Source organism: Numida meleagris, chromosome 4 (genome assembly GCF_002078875.1).
Source record: "Numida meleagris isolate 19003 breed g44 Domestic line chromosome 4, NumMel1.0, whole genome shotgun sequence".
In the NCBI taxonomy this organism is placed as follows: Eukaryota; Metazoa; Chordata; class Aves; order Galliformes; family Numididae; genus Numida; species Numida meleagris.
The window spans coordinates 38,550,301-38,576,065 of record NC_034412.1 but is presented as its reverse complement, the minus strand read 5'-3'; the positions used below and the strand labels follow the sequence as shown (position 1 = coordinate 38,576,065).

Here is a 25,765-nt window from a genome sequence, read left to right as displayed (position 1 = left end):
TGCCCGCCGCCGCCGCCGCGGCCGAGCATGTCGGGGCGGGAGGCGGTGAGCTACCTGCCGGAGAAGGGGCTGTACTGCCAGCGCCTGCCCGGCCGCCGGACGCGCAAGGGGAAGCGCGCCGACACCATGGGCTTCTACGGCACCCTCAAGATGATCTTCTACAAAGTGAGTACCCCGCGCCGCGCGTCCCCGCCCGAGGGCTGCAGTGCGCAGGGACGCGGTGGGGCGGGCGGCTCGCCCCCTGCGTGCCGCCTGCCCGCCGCGCCGGTCCGCCCTCCTCCCGCACCGCAATCCCAATTATCGCGGCGAACGGCGTCGGAGGGACTTGCGCTTCCCCAGCGGCCGCCTGCGTGCTCGCGGGGACTCGCAGCCCTTCCGCAGTCCCTCTCTGGCGGTTGCAGCAACGCCTTCCCCGGCTGCGTCTTGCCGCCGAAGCTCCCGGCTGCGGAGAAAGTTTTATCTTCTCCATGTGCTAAATGACGGTTTTCACGCGTATTTGCGTAGCGCCTCCTGAGATGCTGAAAGTCCTGCCCGTGCGGTGGACCCGATGGGAAAGTTCCTTAAAATGCCGGCAAATAAGGCGAAAAAGAGATCGTTGAAATCGTTAGGCAGCTGGGCGTAGAACCGCATGTTGTTGCCGTTGCTACCGCAAAACAGTGCGTTTGTGTACTCGCTCACCGCGCTACGGGCTTCGTACTCGGTGCTAGTAAGGTGCGTTCCCGGAAACTGCATCTCCCTCTGTCGAGAGCCGGAGAGGGAACGCGTTAGGAGCCTGTCAGAAAGGCGATTTCCTTCCCCGCGAAAAGCCCTTTCTGAAAAGTCTGTCCGTGCTGAAGCTTCTCGCGTACGCCGGCAGCGGTTCTGACGCCTCGCTGGCCTGGCGCGGCGATGGAAGACGGTACCGGTGGTTTTGCGGCGATGCTCACAGCCGGTCTCCAGGGGAAGCCCGGGGGCCGCTCCTCCCGGGCGCCGAGGGAAGGAACGGTGCGGGGAGGCTGGCGGTTTGGCAGCGCCCGAGGCGTCCTGGTCAGCGCTGGCATCGTGACACGCTGCGCCGTCCCGCGTGGGCACGGCGGGGACGCGGTGTGTGGCTGCTGGGAGCGCGGGCGGCTCGCCCCGGCTTCCTGCCTCCGTAACCAACCACACTGCCTGCAATGGCCGTTTGTTTAGGGAAAGTGGAGGGGGGAAAAAAAAAAAAAAAGCAAAATAAGATGGACCGTCCTGTTTGGATTTTGTTTTTGTTTTTATTTGTAGGCAGCAGAGCGATGTAAGAAATGGTTAAATGAACGTATCATATTAAAAAAGATCAAATCAGCATCGTACATAATGCTAACTTTTAAAGCCCGTATGTTAAATGTAACGTTTAGGGGAAAAAAAATAAATAAATAAAAAGCAAATGCTGAAATTGAAGTCTGGGTTGTTACACAGGTAGTTCATGCGTTTTGCAGCTCGCGGTTCTGAACAGCAGTAACTATCCTTCTGCTGGCTGAAGTGCTCCAGTGCATCGCTTCTTAAAAAAAAATAATAATAAAGCAACAAAACCCACAGAAACTGTTTGGCATAGCAGCATCACCCTGGGTCCAGGAGCCTGCGGTTAAAGATTACCCCAAAATGTAGAAAGTAATCCTTATTTGTCTGACTGGGTAAATATGGCTTTCATTGGTTTCCATCTCTCCGGTAACAGGCTTCCCCTGTTAGCAGCTGCCCTGCTCATTATTTGGTTTTGATCAGATCTAATTGCGGGTGACATTCAGGAGCGAGATTTACTGCTTTTCATCCTTTGCCTTTTGGTGAAAACGTCTGTTACTCTCGGGGCCAGTTTTACTGCAGTTCCATGAATGTTGTCATACTACAACTTTTAAAATGAAAGCGTGGTCAAAAGAAAAGACATATTTGAATTTATTTAGACCCAACAATGAAGGTTTGCTTCATAATGCTGACAGCTTGGCTAGAATTTAACCATTTGCGTGTGACTTTTAGCAGTGAACCTGGGCACAGAGAAGGAAGGGGTTTGGTTTAGAATTTCCCCTCCCCTCCCTGCAGAACAGAGGGGCTGGTTCAGTAAATGAAGCGACATGGAGTTACGCGCAGTTTTAAACATTTGAAACGTGGGAATTAAAGAAATGTAATTCCAATGGGTTTTGGACCTCAAACAGCATTTATATGTACGTGTACCACATAAAAACACGTATGGAGTATTGTTAGTTAAAGCCTGAAACTGAAACGTTGCTTTGAGTGATGTTCTGAGCGTCAACTTTGTTGAAATTCACTATTAAAGTACAAAGTAGAAACAGACTGAATTTACAGAAGCGTGCGTAAGTATGGTGGTCGTGTCACTAAACCCCTCTTGTTGTTCTTTTCCCTCACCTTGCAGATGAAGAGAAAGTTGGACCATGGCTCCGAGGTCCGTTCTTTCTCTCTGGGGAAGAAACCCTGCAAAGTCTCAGAATACACAAGGTAATTAAACGCGATAACAGACCGCTGGTTCACCATCCTCGCGTGTATCCGTCTTTCCAATCGCTAAGCCTGGGTCATTGCTCCTCTTAATGACAAAGCACTGCGGAGCAGAGGAAGGGGTGGTATCAGTGTTCGTGTATTCCTTAGCTAATTTAAATCACGTACACTGAAGATGAGTTTTAATGAAGTAGCCAGACTTGGGCATTTCTTCAGTTGAGGTTTGTGTCTAATTCTAAATATAGCATGCCCATTCACTTAGGGACTTTTCAAGGGCCGAAGCATTTGTGGGAATAAAATCAATCAGCCTGTTAAAAAGGGACATAATGATAAACCTTAAGACTATTACAAACTGTGATCAAATGTATCACTTTGCTATGGCAACGGGAATGAGAGAATGGAAATTTATGTAGGCAGAGCGGACCATCTGATCTTAGCGGGAACAGGCGCGTACTTGCTACCCGCAATGTGGAATTACCGAGGGCTCTGGTGTGCTGCCGTGCTCCCGCCTGGTGCCACATGGCACACGGCGCGGCCCTCGCCCCGCTCGGACCCAAACAGGAGAGGCAGGCTGGCAGAGGAGGCCCTGGCTGCACGTGGTACAACTGCAGCTCCTACTACATAGGATTGCTTATGTATCGTTGCCATAACGATTGTGCTCTCATGCTGCACTGCTTTCCATTAGTTTTGAATTTACACCATTACACATTTTTTTTTTTCCCCTGTAAGAAGCATCGCCCCCTCTACAAGCATTGGGCTCACCTCCTAAATGTGGCTGGAGACATTGTTTTTGCTCAGTAATGCTACTATAGCGTTCAACCACTGATAGATCTTTCAAAAGTAACGTATATTTTGTATCTCTTCCTTTAAAAGGTTTGCTAGGTGGTGAGTGAAAAGTTAGGACAGTGTGGGGAAACAGGTTCCCTAGTTGCTTTTCAGATACGTAAACACTGCAGCAGAGAGACAGTGCCTTGTTGCCCAGAAGCACTTATTGCAGCCTCCACCTCTTACGAGTGGTGGCTTCTCCAGGCTTTTCCATTCTTCTCACAGCAAAGCGCTCTTGTTCACCCACCCGTTCTTCACGTGACGCATCGTTCTCTGCAGTAATGTAAAAGCAAACAGTTCAGGAACAACGAAAGTACACTTTTTGTCACGTGTATCTGTCGCGTTCAAAGGAACCGCTGCTCTCGGCCGGCTTCCACAGAAACCTGCCTGGCCCCTTCAAGTGAATGAAAGCAAACAAGAAAAATGAAGTATGACCAAAAATCTTGTGGTTTAGTCTCAGGTCAAAGGAAAGACACTTTTAGGTCTTGCTTTGAATAGCTGCTTTTGAATGAGAACCGGTTTACTACAGAAGAAATTAAAGCGTACCTGTTCTTCTGTGGCAGGCTCAAGGCTATGTAATTGTTCAGATCCACCGTAAGCTGAAGTTAAGAGCCTTATTCTGGAGCTGAAATGATAGGCCTTGGCACTGTCTCTGTACAGGTGATGAGAATGGGTAGGCTGTAAACACAGATTTTGTTTTAAAAAGATGTTTTCTATTGTCATCGCTTGGATTTTGAGTCATTACTGGCATAAAAGAGTCCTTAAGTAACATCTTATTCTCTCTTTTAAACTGTTCGGTTGTATTTTTCTGTAATAACGTTTAGGCAAATAATGTGGCTCTTGTGTCTGCTTTTTCATTTTCCCTGGGATCAGACGCTCTTTAACTTGGCAGGTCTGATGAACTTTGTTTGTATATACCAGGTAAAGCCAGTAAACGAGTGCCATTAAGAGGATCCCTGATCTCTGAAAGCGTATTTTTTTATATTACATTATCTTTATGTTATTACTTAGTAAAATTAGCAGCAAAAAATAAGCCTATTGAAATCATTCTCTACTTTTCTTCACCGATTTGGGTAAACGGTAGACCGTGCTACGATTGTCCTTCAGAACAAGGAAGATTGAAAAGTGAAATATGTGTAGATTATGATGAGATAAATATGAAAATGAACCTGCTCTGCATCATTGGAAGCTATTCCTGCAGCCAGTGAAATGTCAGTAAACCCCTGAAGCTCATACCTGCTGAAGAGTTGGGCTTATCATAAATAAAAGGATTTTTTTTGGAGTCCCGCAACTGTATTTAAAATTATAATGTTTGTGAAAACACCATCCTACAGTTCCAAATTTCCTGCTAGGGAATACAGTGTTGGCATTCTGTGAGCAAAGTACTTTACGTTGTGTTTAAAAAAAAAAAAAAAAAGAGAGAACTCAGCTGTATTACTGTAGTCTCCTACAATAGCAGCTTAATCCTGGCTTTTATTTTTCGTAAAGCCCTGTCCCATATGAATGAGCTGTTTTTTAACATGTCAGACTGCAAAAAACAAACTGTAATTCAGGGAGCACCTTTGGCTCCTCTTCACTTCACCCCCCCCCCCTCCCTTGGGAGGGAACATGGTTCCCACGTCCTCCATCAACACACAAACCTTAAAACACTAACGAGAACTTCAAAGGCCAACTCCAATCACTAGGGCAGTGGAATTGTTTGATACTTGTAGCTCTGTCAACAAAACGTATTAAGAGCTAACAATAGATATTTTTCTGTTTGTCGATGAAGCAGCGATAGCACGCTACATACAGATGAGACTCTGAAGCCTGGCTCCCTTGCACCCCCGTCAGAAGGCACAAATGCAGCCCAGAGGAAAAGGAAATCCTCTGGCAAGAGAAGGAGTATAGGACCGTGCATCCTTATGACAGCGTGCTGGGCAGTTGGTGGAGCGGTTGTTTTTTGGCTCTAGCAGATTAGTACTGCAGTGGTAGAAATGAATTTATGGGAGCAAGGGATGAGAAGGCATCAGAGAAACCGATGCCTCGGGCGACCAACAGGATGTTTTCACGTCGTTGTCACTGCAGGAATTTTAAGGCTTTTTAAATAAAAACTAAGTAATAGACACAACTTCTGTACTAGGTTTCTTTTTTCTGCCAGTAGACTCTAAATTTTCCTCAGTGTTTTACACGCGACTTTCATTTTGTCTTTGTATTCCAGTACCACGGGGCTGGTGCCGTGCTCTGCCACACCTACCACTTTTGGGGACCTGAGGGCAGCCAATGGCCAGGGGCAGCAGCGCCGCCGCATTACATCTGTGCAGCCACCCACGGGCCTTCAGGAATGGCTGAAAATGTTTCAGGTAACTAGTGCTTAAAGAAAGCAGCTTACCTCCATGACTGAAGCAAAAGGCTGCTTCGGTGAGGGCATTCCTCACTGTATATCCCAGAACGTTCCCTGCATTGATTTTTGTGTGCTGTCGCAAAAACAAACGGGCATCAACTTCAGGGAAATGCGGCTGCCCATTTTAGCTAGTTATTGTAGAAACTCACAAAAAGTACTGCTTTCTCTGGTTTCTTAATAAAATAGCCCGTACTGTTTGATGCTTTCACATTTTCTGCAAATTCAGTCCAGCATGTTACGGCTGCCTCCGTGGCCTCAAGCTAACTGGAGACGTTTTCACTGGGAGACTGGCAAGCGGGAGCGCGTGGTTTGCCTCAGCGTAGGTATAGCACTAAATTTATCCTAAGTCTGGTGTCTTCTAAGAATAGAAAGAAATGTTTAGGAAAAATAGGTTAAATGGAAACTCAGTGTGTGTTTTTCAGATGTTTGAGTACTGAACACAATGTCAGCTGGTACACATGCATACACTGAGAGCAGAGTGAAAAGAGGCTTTCAACAATGCCTAAAACTTAGTGTGACGGAAAAGCAGAGAAACCAAAACCCGGAGGTGTGAGGGGCACTTGCACAGTGGAAGCTGACACCTGGGTGACACCAAATTGGGAGCAGCTGAGCCAATTCAGTGTGCATTAACACTGACACACCTTGGGGCAGGGCGGTGCTCCTAGGGCACAAAGAACATCAGAGAGCTCTTTGCTGTGCGCTGCGTTTTTACGGAGAGATGACTCCCAGTCATTGATTTGAATGTGTCTTCAAATCTTGATTAATAAACTGTTACTTCTAAAAATGTTTTCAGAAGGAATACGTAACTAATACAGGCATAGTTTCAATTATGATAACAGACATTTCCAAAGATAGAACAACACTGTTGTAGATACAGTAGCGAGCATACAATTTTGCAGGCGGGAGCGTGCTTTTGGCTTGATTCATGCTGCCACATAGTACCATTGATCTCAATCACTGTCACTTCTGAACATTAAAATAATAATGGAGAGCTCCTTTCCCTCTTTATTTTTACCCGTTTATGATCTGCATAAAACAGTGGAAGTTTGGAATTAAGATGTTCTTGTACACATCATTCAGTGTTGTAGAAATACTCACGTGTAATTGTAGAAGTGTGTCTTTTTTAGGACTGTCCACGGAAATGTGTCTTTTTAACCCTTAAGGATCATATTTGAATGGTACTTTGTATTTTAATATGCTGTTAAAGCTTTTAAGCTAAGGAAAGCTATTTTGTTACGCATAGGACACAATGTGCATTTTCTCATATAAGATCAACAGTTACCAGTAGCTACTTGTGAAAAAAAAAATAATGAAAGGCCAAAATGTTTGAGAGCGGGATGCATGCGTGGCAGTAAGAGCAGGGCTACTTGCTGTTTAGTCAGCATCAGGAAAAGTCTGTAAGCCCATGGAAAGTCTGCCTGTAATTGGGTTCTTGTTATTTTTGGTTTTGTAATGGAGGAATGATGCTCTCCATTAAGTAAATAATTAGATATTTTTGGTTTTTGAAAATACTTACTGGCTGTAGTAATTCCCAAGTTCTGATCTGGACTCTTGAGAGGAAGAGGCCTCTCTTAAATAGCTGGGGATCATCTAGTAGCACTCGGTGATAGCAGCTGCTCTTACTTATAGTTTGTACTGCATTCACAAAGGGAGTCCTTTACTTTGGAACCCCAAACCTTCAGAGTCACGTAGCTGCCTTTTGGTGTTACACCTCCTTGGCTCATGCCAAGCACCCTCATTTTCCACCTTTTTATTTCCCACGTGAATTTTATGAAGGAGGTGAGTCTTACCTGTTGAAATGCTGAAAGCACAATCTCCAAGTCAGGGGAGGTAGCTCTGCCCAGAGAGAAGAATCGAATGGCACGTGTAGCATCGTTCTGGCAATGCCAAGCTTTTACGGTTCAGAAACAGAAATGGGAGGCCTTTCTTCGTTACGTACTTCATGCCTCCAGCACCCGTTTAATAGCCCTATCATATTTTATGTGAAAATATATTTCCAATTAATTTAAAAGCTAAGTTTCCAGGGGCACATTAGCTGGACATATGTCCTGTTTCAAGGAAGAACCAAACTTCGGCATGGAAACCAGCAGTAAGCAGGGATTCTCAGTTACTTGGAGGTCCCTGGCCTGTACATTGGCCTTCAGTCGCTCTTTTTTATTTACTTCTTTGGGGAGGGGGTGTGGGGGCATCAAATTTAAAAGCAAAAGAATTCAAATACTAAGAAAACAAGATGTCCTCTAAGTTTGTGGGGTTTAAAATTTATTTCTATACATTACTACTGCTGTTACGTTTTGTAGTTGACCTAAGCCTTTCATTTTGAAAAGGACAAAAACTAATGCAGAAAGGAGAAACAGTTGGAAGTGCGTTTGTGGTTTCCCTTTAAAAATGAAGATGTATATTGATTTCAATGAAATGTTAGTCTGGAAACAGAAATAGAAAAGCATTTTCATAGGTTTGAGCCATTTAAGTTCTTAAAGGCCACTTGTTTATCTGTTCTGCACTGACACTTCAGGTCTTTTTAATGTCTGCTACAGGATTTTTAAAACAGTGACCAAGTGTATCATTACAAGATTTCTTCTTTTACAATGAACTTATTTTTATTTTATTTGGAACAGGAAATATTTGTAAGTCACCAAGTTGCTTGCGATAAGGAAAAAGATCAGCTGCGTGCTACATTCAGTCAGAGACAGTACTGCTTTAAATCTTAGATTCTGTTTTTCTCTCTTCGTTATTCCTACTTTGCATACTTACAGTGTTAGGTAACTTGACCAAAAATTTGAATTTTCTGGAAATATCTCGGGGCGCACGTAGCAATGGTGCAGTTGTTCCATAGGCAGTAACTGCAGGCATGGGTTTTGAGTAACTAGTGAAGGCTATTTATTATTTTACCTCAGATTGGAAACATTGTTTCCTCCGTGGTTTAAACAGCTCCCAAACCCTCTTGCCATTGTTGGCTGGCGAGCGTTCTGTTTCTTTCCTTCACGTAAGGAGTTGGCTGAGCCACTGCAATTCAGATTTACTTTCCATTCTTCACTTTGTACTCTTCCAAAGACACTTGTGAATGCATAAATGCAGGAGGTGGAGTAGCCCACCTCTTACGTGAAGCAGGCAGTGAAGATGATATCATCGCCAGCATTACAGCATCTTCTCCTTTATGGTTACAAGTTCAAGGTCTCGGTGTTGATGTGCAGAATGGGAAGGACCCGTACTGCAGCAGCGCGCTGCTTTGGGCTGTTGCACCGGTACTGGATTGGTTGGGAGCAGCAGTGGGGGATTGCAGCAAATCCCCAGGTCATCCCTGCTCATACCCCTTCGGCTCAGGTGGCAGAGCGGTTCTGGCACGTACAAGCTAGGTTCCCTTTGGAAGAAGCTCTGGGTGAAGCCACCGTCAGCATGGAGCAAAGACACAGCTGTCACTGCTCCTCCAGGAGAAGGCACATGCGGGGCAACCTTCAGCCCGGCTCAGCTTCAGTCACCCCCTGCTCCTGGACCCCCTGTTGCAACAGGCTGCTCGCTGGTGTGGCCTTTACTCTGGGGGATTTTGCTCACGTGCTCTGCGTATCGAGGCCGGGATCACCTTTGAGCTGGCGGGAGCTCAGTAACTAGCCTGAGCTGAGCGGCAGCAGGACGTGGAACAACCCTTTCTGCAAGTGTGCGTGAAACAGCACACCTCCGTTAGCACAACGCAGTTGCAAAGAATAGCACTCTGAAATCGTACCGCAGCGTAACATGTTTAAAATAGGCGTCCTTAAGTTATCTATAATAGGAAAAAGATCTAATTGCTGCAAAATGCAATTGTGCAAGCTGGAGTTAACAGGTTGGGGCTGTGTGACAGAAGAGCATAGCTCACAGCAGAGGCACAGAAACAGGAAGAGATGGTGAAAGGATAAGTGGCGAGTCAGACAGGTGGGATGAGGTGGAAGTTGTAGGAGCAGCAGAGAGGTTTATGTTGATATCAAACTGTTTTGCATGCCTTGTAAAGAAAGGAAAGAGGGTTAAACTCCAGAGCAGGGGGGAAGATGAAGGGCCGTTTCTCAGGTAGGCGGTGCTGCGGCTGCAGTAGCTGTGTGCTGAATGAGGGATGGCCTGAGCACTTGGCAGGAGGGTTGAGACTTGATGATCGTTGAGGTCCTTTTCAACCCGAGCCATTCTATGATTCTGTGATTCTATGAGCAGCCAGAAGGCCAGGGCTGAAGGATCAGGACATGCTGGGGACCTGAGGGAAAGAGTGGACTCCTTGTTTGGGATCCACAAGTCATTGAGGGAGCTCCCTGGGATCAGCAGCCCCTGCCCCAGGGGTACGTGAAGGAATTGAACAAATGCATTTTAAAGATAAATGTTATATTCTTTATAAAGAACTTCAATCTGAAAGGGGATCACCTGGTAGAAGTCCACAGTATATGGACAATAACACAGGTATCTCAGACCTCTTCAGTCATGTAAAATGTTTGAAATTTTGCAAAATGTTTGGTGCCCATTTAGTTGTGGGTTTTTTTCTTTTTTTTTTTTGAGTTTTCCTCATCAAAGCCACAAACTTTTTTTTTTCCTGCTCTCTGTTCAATGCAGCTTTGTGCAATTCTGTGCAAACAGATCAAGCTTTGGGGTCCAGAAAGGCCAATTTCCTAGTCTTGCCGTAATTAATAGAAGCAGTTGTGTTCATCTGCCACGCTTACTCCGTCAAAAACCTTCCATGCCAAACTTCCCTCAGAGACCCCTTACTGACTGTAGCTGGGGGGTCTCTTTGTTTAAATGACAGACTAAGGGGACAGTGTCCCAGAGAACACAATTTTTAGCAGCTGATAACTGGATAACAGCCTTAGGTAGGAGGCTGCCTGCAGCCACCCCGTAACGATGACTGGACAGATGAAAGCGGGTGCTGCTTGTATTCATTAGTGTCTCCTTCCCCTTCTTGTATGTTCTCTGTTCTCTTTTCTGTGCAGTTCTGCATTGCATTTTAAAAATAGAAACTTAGGAGAATTACAGATTAAGATAGTGCAAAGAGAAATTATTAATGTGTTCACAACTGCCGTCCATGCTCGCCACAGCAATACGCAATGCTACTCAGGTTGATTTCTCATAATTTATTACAGCTGCTTATAAATTAAGAGTAGCCTGACCTTGGAAACATACAGTATGAGAAAGTAGCACAGGTATTGTTTTTCCTTTTTTCTTTTAATTCTCCTAAATTCAAACACTGTTGACAGCTAAGATGAAGGATTCCACCTGTTTGTACCTAAAGGCAGCTCAGCTTGGGGTTGCTGAAAGAAACAACAGTTGGAAAGTTGGTGAGATAAACAGCTCTTCAGTGCATGATGTTTGGAGAACTGCTCAGCGAAGCACATGTTGCTACTGAAAGAAATTTTACACAAGCGTAGTACTGCAGAGACCAGAGTTAATTGTTAGTTCCAGAGAACAAGAATTTACAGTGTGAGCAGTAAGAGCCCTTAGATACGTGGCAGATTAGTACAGAAATCTTCATTCTAAGGTATCTTGCCCTTTATTTTTTTTTAAATTTCAGTTAGCCTCTTACCATAACTGCAGTATAATTTCCATGCGTTAATTTACTTGTAAATGTCACTCTAGAAGACGTTGAAGAATGTGAATTTGCTCTCAAAAACTGATGTCTCATTTTTTCTCCTCTCTGAGGCTTTGTTCATGCTCTAATTCTGTTGCTAAATCAGTTAGCAGTGGCTGTTTTTTTTTTTTTCCCTGTAGAAATGATTTTTTCCTTAAATTATTTTCACATAACAAATCTAAACTCTACGATGAGCACAGATGAGTTTGAGGCACACGTTTCAGATGCGCAGTATATTCAGTTTGTATTTTTTTCTACAAATGATGCTGTTAATCTGCTGCGCTCTCAGATGAGCGCCTTATTAAAGTCTTCGGATTTTATGGTGCCCGTTAGTCAAACCGTGAAGTAAGAAAATTACCAGCCAAAATTCCCTGTTTATTCAAGTGTAAATTGATACCTACAAATATGTGTTGCTTTATAGCCAGGATTCTGAAATACAGCATTGTCACATAGGGACATACCATAGTAACAAGCAGTCACTGTATTTCTAGAGAAAGTTCCTTCCATTTCCTCCCATTCCATTTCAAGTTTTTGGTCTATCGGATGATACATCAAGGTTAAAAGTTACCTCGCTTGAATGTACAATGGAGAAAGAACAAATTTAGTTTCAGTCCCTTTGTTGTCAGTAACACGTGCATAGATTTCATCAACTTCAAAAGAAGCTTAATTATTTTAATTATTATTATTAAATATTATTATCTACTTAATTGCTAATCTGTATGTGTGAGTATAACAAATTCTTTCCTAGCTTAAGAATCAGTGTAGTAATTTTGAATATTTTGTGTTGATTAACTTCTCATTTTTGTGTAATTTACATGAGCGTTTCTCTTGCTGGCTTTTTATATGCTTGTACATAGGTCGACAAGAAAACTTAACTTGCATTTTTGGCGAAGCAACAGCACTTACTAATATAGACTAAGCTTGCTGTTTTTTGACTTTTCTTGCAGAGCTGGAGCGGACCAGAGAAATTACTTGCTTTAGATGAACTTATTGACAGTTGTGAACCAACGCAAGTGAAACACATGATGCAAGTGATAGAGCCCCAGTTTCAAAGAGACTTCATTTCCTTGCTCCCAAAAGAGGTGAGAAATGCAGGCTCGAGCGCATCGGTTGCCCCCTTTTAAATACTTCCTTGCTCATCGTGGCGTTCGTTTTTGCCAACACAGTGGTGTAAACTGATGTTAAAAAGGTCCCTGAGTTGACATACTGCCATAACGCAGTAACCATTATGTCAGACTAACGCACCTTTACCTTTGGTTTGGAATTCAGATACCTGGAAATATGGATGACTCCTTTAAACAAAATCCCAGCAGCTTTCAAGTATCTCAGTATCTTAATTGGGCTGACTTTATTTTTATATTGAGAACTAGTTCTTTCAGAGAATGCATGCAAAAATATTTCCTCCAGCTGCGTGACCTTTCTGCACAATATTCTGGAAGTATAAGCATTACCATTTAATGCGTTAAGTAGTGTGCTTTTTTGGTGAATGTTATTTTTTAAAATTTATTTTAAACAAACGAAATCCTGAAGTCTGCATCGATAAACCCCACCAAAAGTAAGCTCAGGAAAGCCCTTCTTGCTAAGGATAAAGCCAAGCCCTAATTAACTAGGTATATTGCAGTAAATCCTTTTCTGCAAATCAGATCATGTTGTATCAGGTTAAAGAGAAGCTAAGACTTAGATTTGAGTGTGTGTGATTTTCAGCTTATGTAAGTAAGTAAATGTTGTCTGTAGAAGAGTATTTCTCAATGTTCTCACAACTAGAACGTGGGGTTTGAGATGAAAGATTATCAAGCTAGTGTGCTACAGTTGTTAAATGAATGCTTTTTAGTACACTTGGAAATTATACTTCTGACACCGATTGATTTTAGTGAATGGGAACTTGTTGTCTGGAGTGAGGAGGAAGTGCATCTTCTTTTGCCAATCTACTACGTACTGAGTTTGCCAGGTGAAAATTTTCATGAGGGTTGATGTTTGTACGTCTTTGTTTACTGACAGATTTGAAAACAAGTTCTTAATAGATATTCTGATGCTGGTGTTTGGTTACTGTGTTTAATGTGCTCTTATTTACCGTGAAGATTGGTCTGTATCTCCCCTTCTTGACATTCTTTCTGATGTATGTTCTATTTTTGAAATACTTAGATGTGCATGACCCTTCTTTCCATCTATATACTATCGTATCTGCATGGACTAGGAAATGTCACAGCCTTCCCTCGGGTTTTACTGGTTAGCATTCGTAAGGGTTGGAAGCGCTTTATGTGATGAATGTTAACTTAGTTCACGTGACAGAAGTATGCGGATAAGCACTCTGCATGGCAGCCTTCTTCACGTATGTAGAGGACACTGGGGAAAGAGAAGGGTTTAACAGGACCACTGCGGTGGGGCAGTGCTTGTAAAGAGGCTGCGCGGAGCGGCCTTAGCTCAGAGGCTGAGGAAGGAATCAAGAGGTTAGGTTTTGAGACAACAGAGGACATTTTGTCACTTCTGCACCTGCTGCATCTGGAAATGTACTAGTTGGTCGCAGTAACTCACAGATGAATTGTCTGTCTTTGCATGACTTAGTGCCCAAACTAACTTAAGTAGTTACACTGTAATTAATGATCTTGCTGTTATTTCAGTTTTAGGAGTTTCTTCACAGAAAGGATGTGCTATTTAGCTGTAAAATAAATAGCTAAACAGCTGTGTTCCTTACCGCTTATTTGTTTCTCGACTCCACTGTAAGATACTTGCGTTTAATTTATTTTTAGTGGTCATCTTGCTTCTTGAAACTGTAATATTGTCAAGTGCTTAGTTGCATGAAAGGCTGACTTGGCCCTGGAAGCTGGCTTAAAGGATTTTTGCCTTCTAACCCCCAGCTGCTGTCACCAAAATTAACCAAAAATTCTCCACGAAGCCAACACCGTCTCCTCTCCATTTTGAAGATTAAGTCAGATCTGTTCAGTGACTCTGTCCCCTGCTACTGGCTTCAGTGGGGGTGATGAGTAACTTGGAGAAGAATGACAATTTGGTAGGGTCAGTAATTCTGTAAGCAGGCTTCCCTACCAATGCCAGCATCCTGTGAAAGCACACGCTCTTGAGCTGTCACTCTGCATTAACATCTATAGGTAGCTCCAGTATTGTTGTATGTACTGCGGTGATTTTATTACCTAACCAGAACATGAAGCTGATTTGGGCAGGAGGCCTCTCCTTCAAAAATGTTTTCAGCAATAGACAGACAGTAACTTAATACCTGAATAACCAAGAAAATGTTTGCCTTCCTCCTGAGGAAACCTGCAGTCAAACAATTAATCTGAAATGAATATTTGTTTTCTTACTGAGCAATTAGAAATAATTATTGAAACTATTTGTTTGTGAAAGTCATGTCTAGAAATCAACAGATTAGGAGTGCTGCTGAAATCAGCCAAAGAAATTGTATCGGTGCCACGGTACGGTAGGAGAGAAAGCGAGATACAGCATACGGTTGGGTATTCTTCACGCTGCAGAAGGGAGCAGGCCTAAACAGGGCTGAGTCAAGGTCAGCTCTTTGCTACCTGAAGCTGTCTAATAACTAGCTCCGTGAACTGAGACAAAGGGCCTTCATCTTTTGTATGCTGATAATCCGAAAGTCAACTCTGAGCTGTGTTGACCCTTGATGACTGTTTAGCCAAATATAGTCTAAAATAAATGTCACCCATATGTAAGCTGTTTTAAAATCAGCTGGCTCACAGATTTTAATTAACACTATCTTAGCAAACGTCCATACCCATGTAGATAGGACAAGTGATATTTAAACAAACTCTTCTGTCAGTTAAGGAGCGTCCAACAAAAAAGGAAAGGATCTGTTTCGTGTTTTGAGCCTTGCTGTGTGCAAGGCCATCTCTCTGATGTGTTTTAGGAAATACGTGTCATAAATAATGGTACATATCAGGAATTAAGACAAAGTCTTAAAGGACAAGTATGGTTGTTGTTTTTGTGTCAGAGAGCCTTACAGCAAATGCTAAATTCTGACTCCACAAGCGAGTAGGGACAGAACAATCGTTCCTCAGCTTTATGGCCTGGGATGCATGTGGGATCTAGTGTGCACGTTAAGGCACATATCCAGCAAATGTGGAGTCCTACATGCTGAATGTGAGCTGCAGGTGATGACTTGCCAACAAGGTGTGTAATTGCAATCAGAATGCCAAGAGGCCTGACATGCTGAATTTTTATTTTCTGCTCAGTCACTGGCTGGGCGAGATTAATAAAAGTAAACGTTTCTCATGTAATAAGGTTAAAAAATCTGCTGAGATCAACAGCCTACAGATACAACTTCCTTAGTGAATTTCAGTCTGTGCTTCTTTGAAAGGCAGATTCTATTTATATACAACATAACTCCAGTTAAAAATTAAATACAAAAATGCTAAGCACAAAAAGATATGTCAAGCAGCAGTAAATGTGGGTGATCTGATTTCCCTGATAACTTTTGCATCCTAGTATTGACAACGACCCCGCTGTTGCTAAACGTAAGCAGTTCTGTGCATCGCTTTTTATCGGCGTTGTTCTTTCTGTGGAGGCTTTAGTCATGGAATCCACTTTCCTTTCTCTTCTATTTTCATTTTCCACGACCAGAGAAATGCATCGTTGCTGTTCAGTAGAAAAGCTGTAGTCATTCATCCAGGATACCCTTAAGGATATCCATCACCGTATTTTGGTTTTGTGTTTTCCTGTCCCTGTTTAAGACTCCAGGCCATCTGAAGATATTTTTGGAGTTTTGGGGGAGTTATCGTGGTCATTATGTGGCTTTCCTCAAGTCAGCTGAGACCTGAGTTATCCCAGTAACATTTCACATTGTCACACAGAAGAGTGAAGTTCAACTTCAGTTCACCTTATGCAGCATACTGGGATTTCCCTTTTTTTTTTTTCTGGTAACAAATGCAGTGTGTAATATCAGTTATATGTTTCAGTCCTTTTGCATCCAAGTGCATAAAACTCCCTGTAGCAGCACTTAAGTGTATGCTTGCATTCTAATCAGAACTTGAGCAATGTGATTACTGGATTTTCTGCAGCTGCAGAGTACTTTTGAACTTGAGGACAAATAGCATTTACATTTTCTCTATTTGAGCTTACAGTGTGATGTTTTTCCATCCCAGCATCCTTAATTTGTTCACATTGTGAGTGTGGTGGTATTTTCTGGTTGAAGTCTCAGAACAACTTTTATTAGATAGATAAAATATCAGAGGCATAATTATTTTAGTACATCTGGCAATGGTTCAAAGTAATATGGATGACATTTTAAAAAAGCATAATAGCCAGAGATTTCAGCTGACATCTAGTCTCTTGCAAATAATATACATTTTTGATGTGATCTGTATGGATTTAGTTACTTAAGATGATTGCTGTACTTCTCATGTGCCCACTGGAACAAGCTGTAGCTCTGTTAAGTTTCTGAGATCATTTAATAATTCATTGTTTCAATTTTCTGTATTTCGGCCTCTGATGTGTGATAATGCTTGGAGTTACTTCACTCCTCATTTCAAAAGCAATTCAGAAACCTCCCTTCCTTCTCTTTCAGCTGGCACTGTACGTGCTGTCATTCCTGGAACCCAGGGACCTTCTGCAGGCAGCCCAGACATGCCGTTACTGGAGGATTCTGGCTGAAGATAATCTTCTCTGGAGAGAGAAATGCAAAGAGGAAGGTAAGGCTGAGCAAAAAGATGAATGTAATGGTCAAAGCGTTGCTGTCAAAAAGTGCAGCTCGTTTACATAATAAGCTTAAAGTTTTATGAAGGGAATTCGGGTGACTTCAAATTTACTGCTAGGGATGCTTTGAGCTGTGTGGTGCATATCTTTGTTGAAAGTAGGAAGCAGAAGTAATCTACAGAGTACTAGAAATGAAACCAGACTTAAGCTTGAATATCCTGTGCATAAGGTATGTTTTTAAAATAGGCTGATTTTTCCTGGTTAAGGATTGTTTTTATTCAAAATACAACCAAAGCAAATGAGAGCTGAGATGAGCATTGCCTTGCAGGAGGAAAACCTGCAGTGGTTGGGTAGAACGTGCACTGTGATTTCACATCAGTTGTGGGAAAATTAACAGAGAAATTTCATAGGGTAGGAGAAGAAGGTGGAAATCGATTGCTCAGAGTAGGGGACACATTCTCCGTAGGCCATGCTGATATCGCTGCCTCCTGCCCAGTCAAGAAGATAGGGTGGTTCAGCAGTAATATGAATGGGCAATGGAAGACTCCCAGGGAAATAAGCACCTGTATGAAAATAAGAAAAATGTAAACTTTTTAAGCAGAAATACATGGCTAAGCAGTCAAGGAGCACATGTACGCAACCTCTGAGCAGTGTCCTTACTGGACGCAGGCAAAGGCTGGTACTGTCCAGTCTGCCTCAGCACCGAGACAAGAACGTGGGGAGAGGTCTGTGCAAAGGCTTCAAAAATGATGACAGCATGAACGTAGCCAGCTATTTTTAAGGGCCCCTAAATGAGTAAGTTGTTCTTCTGCAATGGAAATCAGGTGTCTAACCTCATAAATCTTATCTAAAGATTCTTCTCTGACAAATTTCAGTGAAAAATGCACTGAGAGGACAGAATGAGGAAAGAGGAAAACAGTGAGGGATGTAAGTCTATGTTTGTGAACTGAGAAGTAAAACAAATAAATCTGGCTAGGCACGAGAGCACTGGTTAAACAGGATTGTAGACTATACAGACTTGGTGAGGTGCACAGTAACATGAAAGCTCACTTAATTGAAGGTTTTCAGATAGAAACACGGGAAAAGGGGTTAAAAGCAGAAGAGTGAAATCCATGTACTGGCAACAGTCATAAGTCAGGCTACTAGTGAGACGCAGTGGAGAAAGAGAAGTGTGTAGAAAAGATGGATAGGTGAGAAAGGGAATTGGCAAAAAAAAACCAACCAAACAAAAAAAAAACAAAGGCACAAAATGCAGTAACAAACATGAAACAAAGCACTACCTCTTAAATGTCAATTCAGACAGGGTGCGACTCTACCTGAACTGCTGCCAGGCGAGGACAGAGCTTTTTGAAAAAAATAAATGAAGAGGTCAAGAGTCACAGGGTACTTAAAGGTAATGAAGATGCGTGACCAGAGAGGAGGATTTTTTGAGGGACTTCAGAATGGGAGTATGAATGGTTGTGGATGACAGGTGAAAAGGCAATATTCTGCTACATTTCCTCAGAATAAGGGGTCCAAAACCAAGCAAGTAGATTGCTGGCAAGGAGTGATGAAAATGAGCATTTTCAGCCGCATGGTAATAGTAATGATTATGCTTGGAAGGCAGGAAAGATGGTAGTACAGTGAGCTGAGGAGCAGGGTGATGTCACTGACTCAAAAAGCAAATACTGGCAGGGAGATGTTGAGCAGAATTCTCCGTCAGGAGGTTGTTATGTTGATGCTGTATTTAATTTCGGAGATCACTGTAAGGTTTGGGAGGGAGAAAAGCTGTTTTATTGGGGGTGAACTCATCACTCCCTCCTGCCCCCATCCTTTTTTTTTTTTTTCCATCCATTTTAGGGATTGATGAACCATTACATATCAAAAGGAGGAAAGTAATAAAACCAGGCTTTATACATAGTCCATGGAAAAGCGCGTATATTAGACAACACAGAATTGATACCAACTGGCGGCGAGGAGAACTTAAATCGCCTAAGGTAAGTTTCTGGGCTGTGTGCAGGGTGCCATGAACTAAGCAGGATCCGCTCGGGTCATTTTTTTTTCCTTCAGACAAGTCAAACTAGCCATGCACAAAAAGCAGCGTATTGTTACTGAGAGGAAATCATTTGTATGTTAGCTTACCATGTTTTTGCATTAATTTCTGAGCACCGTATTAGGAAATCAGAATGTAATGCAAAACTCTTTTGCTGCTGTGTTAAAAAAAAATGTGTAGAATGCGGTGAATGCCTGTGTACGTGCCAGTCGTTGTGAGGGAGATAATCCCAGAGACCTGATTGGAAATACCTATATTTAAAATTGAACACATACAGTTGTAGAGCTGGGCCACGAACCAATACAAAAATATTCCACAACTATTCTGTGATCGGTTCATGCTTTATTTATAGATATTCTTATGAATTGAGCAACAGGAGACGGTAATTTTGTTCCGTGTTAAGATTTTTTTTAAACATTGAAATATTTAATGATATTGATTTCATATTCTCATTATGGCTTTTCCGATAGAAAGATATGAAGCAATACCTACAGCCCATTTTAAAATAAATTAACAGCTGTCTAATCAAACCTGGTATTGAGCTAGCAGTCAGAACCATGAAGAAAAAACATATTCATATCCTTTTAGCCAATTTCCTTGTCTTCTTCTTTCCTGTACAACAGAACGATAAGAACAAAAAGATTCCTGTGAAAAACCTACGGATATATCCTGCTGTTTATTTGGCCGTGACTTATGTATGTCTGCGGCTATGGCTCTGTGTTTCTTGCCTTGATATGCCACATCAAGTTATCTTGGAATTATTATTAAAATTATAGCCTCGGGCATTAGCCAAACGCCCATTTCATTTCGATGAACATCTTGAGAAATGCTCAAATATCTTAAATAAAAGCATTCCTTGTTCCTTCTCATTCTCTGTATTCTGATAACTTTGCCATGTTTTAGTAAAATATGCTCAATTGCAGTTTTTCTCAAATCACATAGTGAAGATCCTACTTCTGCAGGGTACCATTCCAATCCACATTTCCAGCCTTTAAATGATCACTTTTGTGCGCATTTAATTTAGTTTACGGTTTATAGTTTTTTACTTTGGTGCAGCTTGGCATTTAATAGATCACAGTGTTCAGTTGGAAAGGAAAAACATAGGCTTGTTCTGTCTTGGCCGCAGAAATACAAATACGCTGTAAATAATACAGTACTATCATTTTTGTTCAAGATCGGTGAAGCTTGAAACATATCTTAAAAGGTGAAAGTTTGAGGGGGGGAAAAAAAAAGAATTAAAAAATAAAGAGAGGGAATAAGTGCAGAGGAATTGAGCAGTGTCCAGCAACTAATTTTTCCTACCTTCATTACTGGTTTATCCTGTTACTTGTAGGAGGTTTAAAATCTCCACGGTACGCTTGACAAGCAGTGCAGCATTACTCCACGGAAGAAGGAAAACACCTTCTTTGGTCCCGGCTGGCAGTAAATGAGACTTGACAGAGAGGATTAAGGGGCCATATTATTTTTGAAGCAACTCCAGCATTTTATAATTTACGAATCAGAATAGCACGTTGTTTCTCCTGCTTATCTCTAATCTCCTGAGTTCACTTGTGAATGTACTTTTTTGTGTTCTTCACCGTCAGGTGCTCAAAGGCCACGATGACCACGTGATCACATGCCTTCAGTTCTGCGGGAACCGAATAGTGAGCGGCTCTGATGACAATACACTGAAAGTGTGGTCAGCAGTTACTGGCAAGGTAAGTTGATTTAAGTCGATTACATGGCTGGGTTTCTTAGGAAATGGGCTACCAGTAAGCACTTGGATACAGGTTGAAAATATCTCTGTTTTGCCCAGCCGCACCCGGGGTGGCCTTTGGGGCTGCCCAGTGAAAATGAATGGTAGACATTTGGGTCATCTTCTCCTGCGCAGAGACTGGTTCAAAAAAGTCACCTTGATGTGAAATTACAATGCTGCTCATGCTACCGCTGGCATATATCCTTGTTCTCTTGGCAATTCTTCTATTCTCGTGGAGTCATTTGTGACACGGATTCTAAAGAATTTGGACAGATATGTTGCTTTATCTTCCTTAAAGCTTAATTTAGCCTAGTTTTACTCCTCTAGATCTCACTTGTCTTCTATCATTCTTTCTGTTGTTTTTAAGTTATTGAAATGGGGTGTTGATTTTACTGCCTGTTTTCAAATACAGTTTGTTTTTCATTCTAAGCTGCTATACTGCTGAGCCACAGGAAAAAAAAAGTGTAACTTGCTTTAGGTTTAAATATTTCCTATTAAATTAGATCCAGCTCAGGCAGGAATTTAATAAGCTTCAATAATTTAATTTTGGCTTAGAGAAGCAAAACAATATGTGCAATCAAAAAGACAGTACTGAGCATTTCACTCATGTTAGAACATCACAGCTACTCAGCAAACAGCTCCATATAGCTATAGAAAAGGCCACAGAGCAGTAGTATTTTTCCCATTTAAACTAGTACCGTATAGACTTTGTTTTGTTTTAACGATATAGTTATTTGAACACAGGACAGTTTTTGAGATTAACATGATGATATTTAAGTTGAATGTGTAAAGTATTTGTCCTTGCATGCCTAAAAATGCCTTGACAAGGTTGTAAATACTACAGTGGGGAAGAATAAAATCCAAAGCAATAGGCAGCCTCTTCTGGCTTTCCTGCAACAAACTGTCTAATGAAGGAACCCACGGTAAATTTTTCACACTGTAACTGAAAAAGCAGGCTAAACTGAAATGAAAAAAATACTTGCTTTCCGTCCTCTCAAAAGCAAAGTGTTCTTTTAAATGTCTAAAATTGATTGTGGTAGTGTAACTTAGCAATGGATCTTCAGTATTTTTTTGTGAAAGTAATTTCAAATCCTAATGTGACTATTAACCCTAGACCTTAGAGGTAAATATTGTATGCGAAAAAGGGGTGTATTAGCCCTTATGCATACTGATAGTGAAGAATTAATAAAGTGAAAGAAACCCTGGAGGTTGGTTTTTGCAAATGAACATGACTAAACAATCCCCTTGACAGATGTAAAGCCCAGAATAAGGATTCTGTGTTCTTAGTGATTTAGAAGGATGATTTCTTAGAATATGAACAAATCAGTGGAAACTTAAATAAATAAATAAATAAAATGTTGGGGAGCTGTAAAAATGAAAAGCAGTTACGAAATTAAAAAGATGGAGTTGCTAGGAGTGAATTAAGTTAGGAACCAGGAATTGTAGAAAACTGGTAGAAGATAGATATTAAAGAACTGAAAATGTATGTACAGCAGTAAAGTAAGGAATTTAAGTATGTTAGAAAGGATATTAACAATAGAAATTAGTGTACTATCGATCACTGATGCAGAAAAGGTACTTGTGTGGAGAAAATTCATATGATGGAAATACAGCATGCAGCGATGATAGAATATTTCACTAGAAATTTGAAAGGGCATTAAAAACCACCACCAAAGATGGGGCTTGTTTTATTACAGCTGATTGAGATAGCTGCATCCGCTGTATTCTGTGATTGGTTTCCAAATTGACCTGTGGGGTAAAATGGGTGTTTTTTCAGAAGAAGAAAGCTAAAAAGTATCAATATTTAAACTGAGTAAACTGGAAGATTGGGTTTTTAGGATACCTTATCTCAGATTAAAAAAAAAAAAATATTGGACTATGTAAAGAGGAGTCGTCTAACGGAGAAGGGCCACGGATATTAATGCCACTTAGCATTAGATTACAGAAAGAGAGATCATCAAGCTGTCTTGACCTCTTTTCTGATGCAGGTACCGGGTAGACTGATAAAAGTAATAGCGCTGAAAGAGATGGCAGTCTGCATTGCAAGACAGTATCCCATGACACAACTAAAGAAAATAGAGCAATGCAAAAATCAACATGGCACATATTTAAATGGGTTAGAAAGTGGGTAATTAGTGAGATCACGTTATTCATGTAAATGCAGAATCTGTAACGGAGTATCTTTCTAGAGGGGTATTGCAAGGATCTGTTCTTGTCTGTACTAATTAGCACGTACTGCTGCTTGATGAAAAAGCATACACAGTCATCACTTGTAAGGAATACAGACAGAGATGGAGACAAAACATTGTTCCAGAGTGGGTGAGGTTTTATACAAGTAGGTGTGAGCAAACACTCTTCCTACATGGTGAAAAATCGTGTCAGTCAGCCAGTATCAAAGAAGGCTGGCCACGTGTGTGTAACGTGGGATTCTCTCCTGGGCAACGGTGACGTCCGCAAAAGGTTTGAAACATGATTTCACAGCGTTGATGCTGTAGCTATAGCTTACAGAATGTGCTGTTTTTTGGATAAATAAGCAGAAAAATGACATAAGAGTACAGTTTATAGATTGGTGGTAAAACTACTAAGTGAACACTCTCTCCAATTCTAACATTTATGCTTCAGAAACATATTGGAAACCTGCAGTGACACGGAAGAAATGCCAAGATGAAGACTCAAGGTTACAAAATGCGTCTCGTAGAACTTCGCAAGGACAGTCTATCAGAAGCAAGATGATAGGGGAAGTTCCTTGTAGTCAAAATCTCTGCAGTGGAGAGAGAAACTTAATGGGCATTTTCTAGCAGTTGGCAAATTTTAGTTCAAGCACAGAGCAATCTCCAGGAGTCTTCTGGCTTTTGCTATGAGAGGCTACTGTTACCTCCTTGGTTACTTTTTCTAAAACCTCTGATGAAGTCTGTCAAAACAGTAACTGAGCCACACGTTTCTTTTCAGTGCTTGAGAACATTAGTTGGACACACAGGTGGAGTCTGGTCATCACAGATGAGGGACAACATCATCATCAGTGGATCTACAGACCGAACTTTGAAAGTCTGGAACGCTGAGACGGGAGAATGCATACATACCTTGTATGGACACACCTCCACGGTGCGCTGCATGCATCTCCATGAGAAGAGGTGAGGCTTTGTCTATTTACAGAAACGCTCGTTAAATTCGGGTGTCTGATCAGACGCTGAGTGAAATACAAAACAGGCGAAGCATCCAGACTAAAGTACAAGTGACTAAGGGAGGAGATTATTCATAGAAGCAAAAGCATAAGAGTATTACTTAAAGAACAGAAAACTAAGAGAGTCAGGAACTTTATAAAGCTGTGTTTTACCTTATTTCAAAACTCACTCTTCATTACAACCCGCTACAGTCTACCACACTGAATAATTTATTCTTAGTTTTGTGTAAATGTTACAGACTTCTACTGATTTTGCAGAGTCACTTAAGTATTGTTGGTGAGGTATTTTTTTTTAAATTTTAACTGTCTGTATCATAATTTCTGCAATAGAAATTCAGGTCTTGATTCAAGGAACATTGGCAGAGCTACTTTACTTGGCTGTGGCGTGGAGCTGTTGTCAGAGCGCCTGATAGTTACATTTCTTCTTTTTTGAAGAATGCTGAGGTTTTCCTTTATCTGTACCATTAATATTAATTCCTTCTCACTTCTGTGCTTGCCTAAAAAGGCTTTTGAAAGTATAAACTGAAAAAAACAAGCAGCATAATCGCTCCTTTGCTAAAAGTATAACTTCTGAAGATCTTCTTTAATTGTTATAATTAGTTAATTCAGTCATTTAAACAGGATGCTCAAAGCACTAATTTGAACTCAGCATATTCATAAGCTTTCATGGATGAGTACAATAGTCCACATAGTTTCTCATGGCATCATTTTGCTGCTCAGGAATGAAGTGCTTTTCAAATAGAGATTGCTAATTATATCAAATAGATCCTGGAGAGGCGAGTAGAGCAAGGAAGAAACGCGCTCGAGTCATTTGCAACCCTAGTAAAATGTCATGCCAAACCAGATCTTTGGTGGCTAGCGGACCAATGCTATCTAGAGTCCCAGATGAAAACTCGTAACTAACTGATTTATAACCATCTCATTGTTTTGATACTTTTATTTCCAACACTAAGTATAGGAGCGGTGTTCTTGTTCCTCCAGAGTGGTCAGTGGTTCTCGAGATGCTACACTGAGAGTTTGGGACATAGAGACGGGCCAGTGTTTACATGTTCTGATGGGCCACGTAGCTGCAGTTCGGTGCGTTCAATACGATGGCAGAAGGGTTGTAAGTGGTGCATATGATTTTATGGTCAAAGTGTGGGATCCAGAGACAGAGACCTGTCTGCACACGCTGCAAGGGCATACTAACAGAGTCTATTCATTACAGGTAAGTGATTTTCATCTGCTGCTTATATGAACACAGTGTATTTCACCTCTTTAATTAAATTGTGAGTACCTGCTCCAGAATTATACAGGCCACTAGAATACTGGGGCATCTGCAATATTCCCCTTTTCCACTTTTTCCTCCTTGTTAGATGCACTAGGAGCACTTTTAAAGCCCCTAATGCAATAAAGCCCAAATCTCTGTCCTGGAAAGTTACATATTTTTTCAGGGTTTGGATGGTTTGTTATGTGTTTTTTAAATGTTGTGTGTATTTTGGAGGTATGGTTTTGGTTTCCCCAGAAGAAGTTCTAATGTTACTATTTAGATACATTAGATAATACAGCATTTGAAAATGTGCCAGAAACCCCATTGGATTAATGTTCTGAATTATGCAAATCTGTTTATCCTTATTTTGTAGTCACATCCTCTAGTTCCAAACTGTAATTCTTAGTAAGGATGAACCTAAAATGTAATACCCTGACTTAAGTCTTGCTTTTACTATTTCTTCTCTGAGCAGAGGCTGTAGCTACAGTTCTGTGGCTTTGGCAGCAGAGACACATTATTGTAGATGCAGATTATTCTTGGTACCACTGTATGGCATGGCTCTATTGTTTACCTCTTTGCTGGCAAAGTCATACACAGACCTCGTGTAGACTCTTCTTACCTTTACTATTCCAAAAGATCGTCTTGTTCATTCATGGAGTGAAAGCATCTTTTC

At 41.6% G+C, this 25,765-nt stretch overlaps 1 protein-coding gene and 1 long non-coding RNA gene across 5 annotated transcripts in view; one reads left to right on the top strand and one right to left on the bottom strand.

The window, feature by feature from the left end:
• LOC110397622 overlaps positions 1–901 on the bottom strand; it is a 3,574-nt gene extending 2,673 nt beyond the window's left edge. The window contains exon 1 of one of the 2 annotated variants that reach the window (XR_002437891.1): positions 287–901. This is a non-coding gene — a long non-coding RNA (uncharacterized LOC110397622). Of the gene's footprint in view, positions 1–54; positions 144–286 lie in introns of those variants that run through there. The other variant, XR_002437890.1, reaches the window with a different exon arrangement.
• Positions 1–25,765, top strand: part of FBXW7 (F-box and WD repeat domain containing 7) — a 170,379-nt gene that overhangs the window by 138,218 nt on the left and 6,396 nt on the right. The window contains exons 1-9 of one of the 3 annotated variants that reach the window (XM_021394150.1): positions 7–165; positions 2,375–2,457; positions 5,480–5,621; positions 12,185–12,319; positions 16,768–16,891; positions 18,735–18,871; positions 20,511–20,624; positions 23,612–23,793; positions 24,825–25,050. In XM_021394150.1, coding sequence (XP_021249825.1) covers positions 28–165; positions 2,375–2,457; positions 5,480–5,621; positions 12,185–12,319; positions 16,768–16,891; positions 18,735–18,871; positions 20,511–20,624; positions 23,612–23,793; positions 24,825–25,050 — 1,281 coding nt within the window. In that variant the 5' untranslated portion in view covers positions 7–27. Of the gene's footprint in view, positions 1–6; positions 166–631; positions 712–2,374; positions 2,458–5,479; positions 5,622–12,184; positions 12,320–16,767; positions 16,892–18,734; positions 18,872–20,510; positions 20,625–23,611; positions 23,794–24,824; positions 25,051–25,765 lie in introns of those variants that run through there. The other 2 variants (XM_021394151.1, XM_021394149.1) reach the window with 2 other exon arrangements.